General features: G+C 37.5%; 1 protein-coding gene across 1 annotated transcript; it reads right to left on the bottom strand.

Annotated features, from left to right (window-relative positions):
- Positions 1 to 8,213: 8,213 nt before the first annotated feature.
- Positions 8,214 to 8,999, bottom strand: bhlhe22 (basic helix-loop-helix family, member e22). Its single transcript, XM_062985952.1, has one exon. It carries the CDS (start codon positions 8,997 to 8,999, stop codon positions 8,214 to 8,216), a length of 786 nt encoding a protein of 261 aa, XP_062842022.1.
- Positions 9,000 to 10,188: the final 1,189 nt, after the last annotated feature.

The following is a 10,188-nucleotide window of genomic DNA, read 5'->3' on the forward strand; positions in this document are numbered from 1 at the left end:
TGGATTAGCGTGATTAACGTCCACCCAGCAGACGAGTGTCCGATTGTCACCTCTCATACAGCACCAGATCCGGACGAGCCAACGTGGCAGCCAGTGAAAGAGTCCTGCAGTTAATTGCTCTGATGTCTGGATGCCCTCGTTTTTGTCGCAGTTACTCAGACGCATTGCCCTCCGGGTCAGACTGACTGGCTCTTTGCGTAGCCGGATTCGGTCTCTGTGCCGCCCTTGAGTCATGCATTGTTGGGTTGTAGCCAAAAGCTGGACGTGTCCAGCCGGTGGCTACATGTGATCTTGCTAAAAAAAAAAAACAACGTCTCATAGAGATGTTTGTGTTTATAATTCTGATTATCGGTATTTACATGCGCGTCTCGGGCCGAGTTCTGTGTCCATTTGGTGTTTGGGTTCTTTCTGACGCGGTGCCACTTCGTGTGGGCATCGCTGCATGTTAAGTAGATGAGGTTAAAGCGTTCGTGAGAGGCTTTTTGCTTCACGCTGCCGTTTTTGCACAAGACGGTCAGTTTTGATTACAAAGGAAATGTTGCGCGGTCAGACGGGGGGCCCGGGCACTGATACGCATCCCATCAGGATGATTTATGCAAATTATGCACATTATTCCCCTGGGAATTTCCTCCCAAACTGCCAGGATAAATTGCCGGAAATTAGCCATAAAATATCGGTGCGCCGTGAATGCAGGGTGAAGGGTGAAGGCCAAGGGGAAACCAAGGACGTAGGTCATGAGGGGGGCATCACGCACGGCTTTAGCGTAGATGACTGTTTTGCAGGGATTGTGTGTTTATATTTTTAGCATTTTAGCATAAGCAGCACTCAGATTGCTAGAATATCATGACTATGCCGTAGTCGTTGGTGCCCAGGGATCTAGAAGAGCATAACTGGCTCTAATTTCATAGTGGGAGGACGTAAATCCAGATTGTATTGCTTTTTGCAGGCAGGAAATTTGCCCGGATGGTAAAATGCATTTCTTTGATATTGACGTTCGGCTACTTCACACAAAAGAAGCTCCCGCTCTAAAGTGAAATGAAATTTGTTGCTAATTTCATAGACAACGCTTGAGCTAGAGCATGGTTCAAATTACAGGGAGGGATGAGATGGGTCAGACATTCTAATTAATACTTGGACCCCCCATAAAGGGGTAAAAGCAACCGTTCCTGAAGGGGGGGGGTGTTAGTCAGCTAAACTTTCTACATCAGGCAAGATCAATAAGTCAGGCAATTGAATTCAGAAACTTAAACAGCTAGTTACTTATAGACCAGTAATGGGAGTGAAGGCAGGCAGACGAGAGGAGAAATGGTACGGTCCACTCGTACTCTTTCAGGCATGAATATGGAAATAAATACATATATGGATAAAGTTGACCCCCCTAAAAGACTCCACAACAGACCAAGACCACTTTTTATATTATATATAATATTTATATTATGTAATATGTATATATTTATATTATATTTACTGTATATTAAATAAATGGACAGCAATTGAAGGATCAACATCCTCCACCAGCTGATCTGCTGTTGAAGGTGCATCTTTTGAGCAATCTGAGCAACGTCCAAGCTTTAATGCTGTAACCTGGTACACACTCTAAGGTGAACACAAATCCCTGCAGGTTCTAATAACATCTGAAAAGCCATGTTCAGTTCAGATTTGGATTTGGACTGAACACTAATCTGCTGATATTCACAGATGTGATTCAGAGAAAATGATCAGAAGTGTGTTCCAGTCTTTGTGCACTGTCTGACCGCTAGATTATAATAATGACAGGAGACATGAGTGGACCTCAGGGTTTGGGGTTTCCAGGTCAAAATGTTAATCACCAAATCGAATGAAATGACAGCAAGCGAACACTGTAGTACAAAGTGAAATAGGCAACAAATTGTGGTCCATTTAATTAAGATAACAATATTAGTTCTTTAAGTATTATCATCATATATTATATATTTATTTATTCAGTTAAATAAAGCAGCCCTCCTATTTCCATCCAGGCTTGGGACCTTAAGTGCACCTTCTAATGGCGAGGCTGTTAGAGGTTTCTGCTACCCCCCCCCCCCCCCCTCCCACGCCCCATCAGATATTAGCCAATCATGTCCATGCAGATGCCTGACCGGCTGATAGTACTGCTGAGATTTGAGCCTCAGATCCCAGCGGTAGTAAGCACTATTATTATTATTATTATTATACATTTTGTATATTTAAAAGTTAGAAACATATTATTATACATTTTCTAATTATTTGTGGAAAAATCCCACTCTATTTCTTTTATTTTTTATTAGAAATCAGAGGAACATTTTTCTATTCTTTTTTAATTTTGAAAACCTTAAATAAATAAATAAAGATAAAATAATGAAGAAATAAGAACCCCAGACCATGGTTTGTATTTAAGAGAACACATTACTATTATTATTATTTCTATTATTATTATTATTATTATTATTATTATTATTATTATTATTATTAATATTATTATTATTTCTATTATTATTATTATTATTATCATTATTATCATTATTATTTCTATTATTATTATTATTTTTTATTATTTCTGTTACTATTATTATTATTTCTATTATTATTATTATTATTATACATTTTATATATATTTATAAAATTTAAAAAGAATATATTATTTTATATTTAATTTAATATATAATTTTTTACAATTATTTGTTGAAAAATAATTTGTTTTTATTAAAAATAAAATTTATTTTAATAAAATAAATGAAGAAATATGAACTGAACAGGGTTCATTTTAAAGAGAACACATTGTTGTATGTGTATTGCTTTTAATAAAATTATTATTTTATTTATTTCTCTTTTATTTCATTAAGAGTGCTATGGGTCACATGATCAGAGTGCTGATTGGTTTGATATATAAAATGTCTACAGTAAGATTATAATATATTACTACTAATATAATACACATTTTATTCATACAAGAAACACTGATAAGGTCAAAAAGTCACTGTCGGTACTGAAAGCTGCTGAATGGATGGTACACAGTCGCCCCGTTCTTGTTTTTAATGTTTATTTATTGTACGTTCTTCCACAACATATCAGTCAGGGTGGGTCGACGTTCCTGAATTACATTAGTGCCAGTAGGAAAGATGGAGATTACTGAGTTCTCACACTCTCAGTACGGTACTGATACGAGAGAGGCCTCCACATTTCCTGCTAGCACTTGTGTGTATATCTTCCTCAGCTCGTCTGGGTTATGAATTGGCATCCTGGTGGCTTTTGATACGGCAAATTAGATATTTTATGGTTTTTGAAAAGGCACCTTTTTATCTTTTGCTTATTTTGGTGACCTGTGAGAATTCACTCCATGATTTAAAGGCAGCTTTATTATGTTCATGAATGATAAATCGCTGCTGATTCTGAATCTCTTCTATTCCTAGAAGCTTTGCACATCAGAATGTTGGGCAGTTTATCCCACTTTTCATGCATTAGTTAGCATGCATTCTAGATGAGGTTCTCTTCATTTATGTGTCTCTCAGTCTCCCTGTTACTGTTACTAAGGAACAAACCCATGGCATGACGCTGCCACCACTATACATATATGTTTCATCGTAGGAAGGGTATCAGTTCTAAATAAAGTTCTAATTTTGTCTCTTAAGACTGGAGAATCATTTTTCATATGTTGCTGGAGAATTTTACACGACTCAGTAATAATAATTTAAACAACTTTATGGCTGATAAAAAAAAACCAAGGCAGTTGTAGTTACAGGTGTAATTATGGTTACAGTTGTAGTTGTAGTTACTGTTGTAGATACTGTTGCAGTTATAGTTCTAATTATAATTGTAGTTAGAGTTGTAGATATGGTTACAGTTGTACATACAGTTGTAGTTATAGTTATTAATTACAGTTGTAGTTAAAGTTATTAGTTACAGCTGTAGTTACAGTTCTAGGTATAATTGTAGTTACAGTTGTAGTTATAGTTATTAATTACAGCTGTAGATGCATTTCCAGTCATAATTGTAGTTACAGTTGTAGATAAGGTTGTAGTTATGGTTGCTGTTGCTTTTACACTTGTAGTTACAGTTCTAAGTATAACTGAAGTTACAGTTACATTATAAACAGTACACCTGCAATTTGTCATTAGACCAACCACTCTACATTTTACATAATAATTGTATTATTATTATTATTATTATTATTAAAATCTAGTTAACTTCTTTTCTTACTCTTTATTTCTTTATCTTCTGTTCTTAGCTTGGCTTCATCTGTCCGTCCCTACGTCCTTCAAAAACATGCAGTATGTGGATTGGCACGTCTGGATTAAATCTGTGCGTGAGTAAGAGAACCTGTGTGTGTGTGTGTGTGTGTGTGTGTGTGTGTGTGTGTGTGTGTGTGTGTGTTGCCCTGCGCACTGTCGTATTACCGGCCGGCGCCCTGCATTTCTGGGTACCACCTGGGACGCGGCGACCCTGACCAGGATGAATTAGTTAGTAAAAATAAATCAAGTCTAAATAAGATAATTTATATGTATTTAGTGCAGTCAGGGTTACAATTTGGACTGTTTTTTCTACGTTTGATCGTTTTGCGTGCGTTTATGGAAGTGAAATGATTGCACTTTTAACACTTTTAAATGATTGCACTTTTAATCCTTTCTGTGTTCCTTTAGTTTTAAGCTTCATTTAATGAAATTAATACTAAAGTTATAACGCGTTATTATGTCCACATGTGTAAGAAAATACGTGGTGGGAAAATTGCGCATTATCTCACATGCACCCTTAAAAATAAGAAATAAAATCGGTACACAGCGCACAACAGTCTATTATTTTCTCTTAATAACTTAACATACCATCAAAATTATACATTAAAATAAGTCATTATTATTATTAATAAGATTAATACTTTTATTTACAATCACGTGTTCTTTCTGAACAGTACAGCTTTGTGTTAATATGTTGTAAAATATCATTACTATTATAATAATTATTATTATTAAATAAATGACGTACAAAAGTGTACTTTTGGCTATGATTAGGCTTCCTGCAGTGTGTATTTTTTCCATAAGGTGGTACATATATGACATGTAAGGTACGAAAGTGTATTTTGCACCTTTAATGAGTTTAGGATGTGTTTTTGCTCAGAAATCAGTGAGAGTTAAATGATCCACGTTAGTGACAAAACAAGGTACTTTATCTGTAAATAATTCCATTATTTTATATTGTAATTAGTATTTCTAAATGGCTTCAGTACAATTTGAAATTATACAGAAAAAACTGTTCGTTGGCCAAAAATAACACAACCACCCCTCCCACACACACACCCCAAAAATTGGCAAGACACTATTAGTATGATTTTTTATCTTGTGATGTTTCAGTGGGGGTCCGACATTACTGGACTGTGATGCTGGAACAAAGCGGTACATCGACTTTACTGATCCTGATTAAACCCATTACAGCGATGAACAATTACATTCACTAATCACCTGCGATCTTTTAATTACCTAAACGATACGATTCATTAAAGCAAAGCAGCGATTTGCAATCGGCAGGTTTCGTAATTCGCTGTTTTCCAATTAACACATTAGACACCCATGAAAATTTTTTTAATTGTTATAATGAGGGAATTTTTTTCTTATAATAAACCGAGCGCGCCAAACCGAACCTGCGCTCCTGTATACAGTCCTGAGACGTTACCAGTTCCCATCAAGAAATGTACTGGAGAACAGGGTCGTCTAACACAGAGGTAAATGAAATATTAATATTTTATTAGCTAAAATAACTGTTCTCTGAGAAATGAAAATAATAATATGATTTACTTAATCAGAGGAGTTTCCTCAGCTACATTTTTGTACTTCGAATATGAATATTTTAACTTAGGGAAACTACTTAAAAATTATGTAGTTATTATTTATGTTTAATTAATAAGTTTAAATCACATTAACTACCTTCTCATGTAAAAAACAAACTCATACAATATGTACCTTCATGGTGCCACCCAAGTAAAAATGGTACATTTTATTGCTTCAGTTTTAATAGTGCACAAGTTTTAAATTATTTTAAAAAATATTAAATCAACCATTACTTACTAAATGTTGTGTAGAGCGTTAAATAGTGTTTTACTGTCATCATGCCATAAAACAAGAGTATGAATAATATAACAATATATCAACATGTATATCATGTATATCAACACTTTTCTTCCTGTCATATATATTCAAATGTGTAGTTCACCTATAATTTTGTTTAATTAAAAGCCAAATTACAAATTGTATATAGGAAAAAAGGAAATATATCTATACAAACAATTTACTACGATATGACAATATAATATAACACTCTACATGTATGTATTTATTCATTTATGTTTACCTTTTTACATTTCTTTATTTTTAACTGCTTCATCAGGTCATGTCTGGTGGTCTGGTGTCATTTGGAAACACTGCACAGATCAGTAATCTATCCTGTACAGGGTGACAACTAGGGGCAGTTAGGAGCAGCCAATCCACCTTCTGGAAGCAGTGACCAGTGGTGAGAATGACATTTACATTTTCGGCATTTAGCGGACGCTTTTATGCTTTTATGCAAAGCGACTTACAGTAGTGTGACAGTATTGAAGGTTAAGGGCCTTGCTTAAGGGCCCAACAGTGGCAACCTGGCAGTGGTGGGGCTTGATCCAGCGACCTTTCGATTACTAGTCCAGTACCTAAACCGCTAGGCTACAAGTGACCTTAGAATTCAGGTCCTGTGTTGCTTTGTGTCCTTTCAGCCACCATGTAATGTAATGTAATATAATATAATATATAGACACAAGTCCTATACCCCCCCCCCCCCCCCCTCCTGCATTAGGAACTTTTTGTACACAGTGTTTTATTACACACTGTGATTAAAATGGTTTTAAAATTATAATAAGGACCTAAAAAGCAGAGAGCTTAATGAAACTGATCTGCTTTATTTTCTTATTAAATACAGGATCTCCCTATTTTATATTACAAATAATATAATATAATTTATAGTCTGAACAATCAAATTATTCTAAGGTTAGACAGTCAGCTGCTGTGTTGGAATATATTTCCAAAGTCTTCTTTATCATCTCATCTTAACAGTACTTCATTTTACAACATCTTTTACAACAAAAAGCCACGAAAAAAGTGTAAGTTTGATGAAAATATTTTAATAAAGCTTTTCCAGGACATCAACACATACAAACGGCCCTCTGCGCTCATACTGAAACGGATGGATCTGCAGTGGTAACCTGACAACAAGCCTAAAATCTCATTCACAGCCTGCTGCATGAGAAAAATAACAAGGAAAAAAGTTAAATATACAGTAAAATATCATGTACATGTGCAGAACTAAAATTTTAATACTGACAAAGTAACCACAGAGTTTTAATGAATTCAAACCAAAGCGGGATTGAAATGCCGAGCGAACCTGCATGGTGCGCGGTGCGTTATATATTAAAAATGGCATATTGCTGGTATTAATACATAGTTGCCACCATACACGATCAATAAAGGAGGAGGAATATTATTGCAAAGTGGTGTAAAAATCCCGAAAATTGTGGCAGTCAATAAAACAATGTGCAGAAATAATAATACGCAAAAAATTTTATGCGTAAAACCAAACGACAGAACAGTTGTGTTGGCGTCTGTATTAAATCAATTCATTTTAAAACACCCATACATAAACTTTGTTTTCAGCAGTAAAGATCTGTAATAAATTAAAACCAGAGTGAAGTTCAATTTCCAAGCAAACTTCTGTGTAATATAAATACGCTTTAAAAATGCAATATTGGCAATGCATTGTTTTGCGATTGCAAGTCCTGTATTGCTGCAACCATATCAATGCAATTCAATGCAATCATTTAAACAGAGATAAAGTAATGGCGTAAATATTCAGCATTAAAAAAATCACAAAACTGTGACTGAAAACTGTGGATCAAGCAAAAGGGAAAAAAACAGCGCACAGAAATGACGACGCACAATGAAAGCTGGCAGGTCACTTGCCAGTCTGTTAGGGGTCCATAGTTCATTCTGAGCACTCACATCACTCACTCATAGACTTTGTTTCTCTTTCACCAGCACTTACACACTTCTATACACACACATCACATATACTGTAAGATATCAAGTATCTGAAATTAAATGTAAGAAATGTTTCTCTATCGTGCGCCACTTTTGGGAATTGGTGCAGAAGCGTCTGTAAAAGTCAACACGGTTTGTGTAGGTCTACAGGTCTGTACGCGGCGGTCAAGGCTTGTCTGTACACTGTTTACACAGACTGGAGGTGACGCTGTTGAAAAGGGTACATTTGTCTGGGCAGGAGGGGGTCGCGGCTGCTCCGGGGGCAAACGCCGGGTACGCGGGTGGCTGCTCGTACGCGTTGAGGCTTGGTGTCAGCGACACGGCCTGACCCTGGTTCAGATAGGCCACCAGCCGCCGCATCTCTTCCAGCGCCTGCGCCTGCATGAGGATGTAGTTCTTAGCCAGGAGCAGCGTCGCGATCTTGGAAAGTTTGCGCACGGACGGGCTGTGCGCGTATGGAATGACTCCGCGTAATTCATCCAGGGCGTCGTTTAAGTCGTGCATGCGCCGCCGTTCCCGGGCATTAATGTTCAATCGTAGGGTTTTCTGCTCTCGGTTCTTCTTTCCAGTTCCGCATTTAGTACCCGAAGCACCTGGAGCGGTCGATCTCAGGAGCATCATCTCACACCGGTCGTCGCTGTCATCATCCGGGCTCTGCTCTCCACCGCTGCTTTGCCCGCTTGTACCCTCTCCGTACTGCGCAAGCATGGATCCACCGGGCAGCCCTAGCGACCCCGGTCCTAGTACTGCTGCTACTCCGGCTCCTGTTCCTAATCCCACTCCTCCAGTATGAACCGGGTCCGAATCATTCGGTTCGAAAGCCCCGAGCGGAGACTGGCGCTCACGACACGCCGCCTCACCACCCGGGACGAGCGCAGAACGAAACGAGTCCATCTCCTTCCCGCTCAGAGTTTTGTGAAAGACGTTTCCCAAGTTGTTCCTCCTGTCCATACTTCCAGCAGAGTCGCTCAAAACCAGACGCGCAAACTCTGGCTGGGTTTACGCGCGTCTCATGTGAAACGACGATCGGGATCTTCACTTGTCAAAATTGAAACGCGAGTAGGTGTCGACTCCTCCTAAATGTCTCCTCCTCTGTGTCCGCGTCCACCGAAAACCCCGCAGATCTCCCCCGATCATCATCGGTATCATCATCGAGAGGGGATGAGTCTTTACATCATTATCATCTCGCCAATCCAGGGTTGCCAGGTTTGATTCATCTTTGGGAGAGATTCACCAACAGAGAAACAAAACCTACAGAGTCGTACCATTTATTCATTTAGTGTATATTGGGGTTGACCTTGGGGTTGGATTGGGTTGCCCCTCCCCCCAGTAATATATTACTGTAAAATCATAAATTAACATATTCCACTCACTAGCTTTGCATAATGTCAATCAGGGATCCATCAGTGTTCTCATTAGTTAAAAACTGCAGGAATCCCCCACATCCAGGTAGATTTGCACCCCTTCCCCACTCATTCATTGCTATGGCCTTGGTACCATTTCAAAATAGTGAAGTTAAAGCAACACCTATGCTTGAAACTACTGGCAAGAGGAAAATCACAGTGTCAATTAATGTCAGGCTAATAAACAAATCAGTTTTAAAGTTTTTTTATGAAAGACATAAAATCCCTGAAATTATTAAATCAAGTGAATTTAAAAGGGATATAAAATATTTCATAAACATATAAACTTTTTATTGTACTTGTATTGTAGGAATCAGCTTATTGAAAATAGAAGGAAATCAGCACAACCTGGCAACATGTGGGTCCTTTTTATTATGAACTTCCATTGACCGATCTAGCAGTTCATAATGAATCCTAAGCTTCATTAATAATATTTAAACATTATTATTATTATTATTATCAGTCCTGGTGATCACATGGATGGTGCTGGATGATGGATGATCTGTTTGGGTCTTCATGCCGTCCTCTTCCTCGTTTACCTTTTTTTTTTTTTACTCTTCCAAGCATTATTGTCGTATGCAATGTAATGGATAATGTATTCTTCTCCAGACGTGTCCAAAGTAAAGGAGCTTCAGTTTGGTACAACAAATATCCATAATTCAAACCTGTCAATGTTCAACCTTGTACAGTGGCATGTTCTCCAACTTTCCAAGAGATGCCAGCAGGTAAAATACACT

Source organism: Trichomycterus rosablanca, chromosome 23 (genome assembly GCF_030014385.1).
Source record: "Trichomycterus rosablanca isolate fTriRos1 chromosome 23, fTriRos1.hap1, whole genome shotgun sequence".
Lineage (NCBI taxonomy): Eukaryota > Metazoa > Chordata > Actinopteri > Siluriformes > Trichomycteridae > Trichomycterus > Trichomycterus rosablanca.

Coding starts and splice junctions, on each gene's coding strand:
- bhlhe22 (XM_062985952.1), bottom strand. CDS start 8,999: ATGGACAGGAGGAACAACTTGGGAAACGTCTTTCACAAAACTCTGAGC.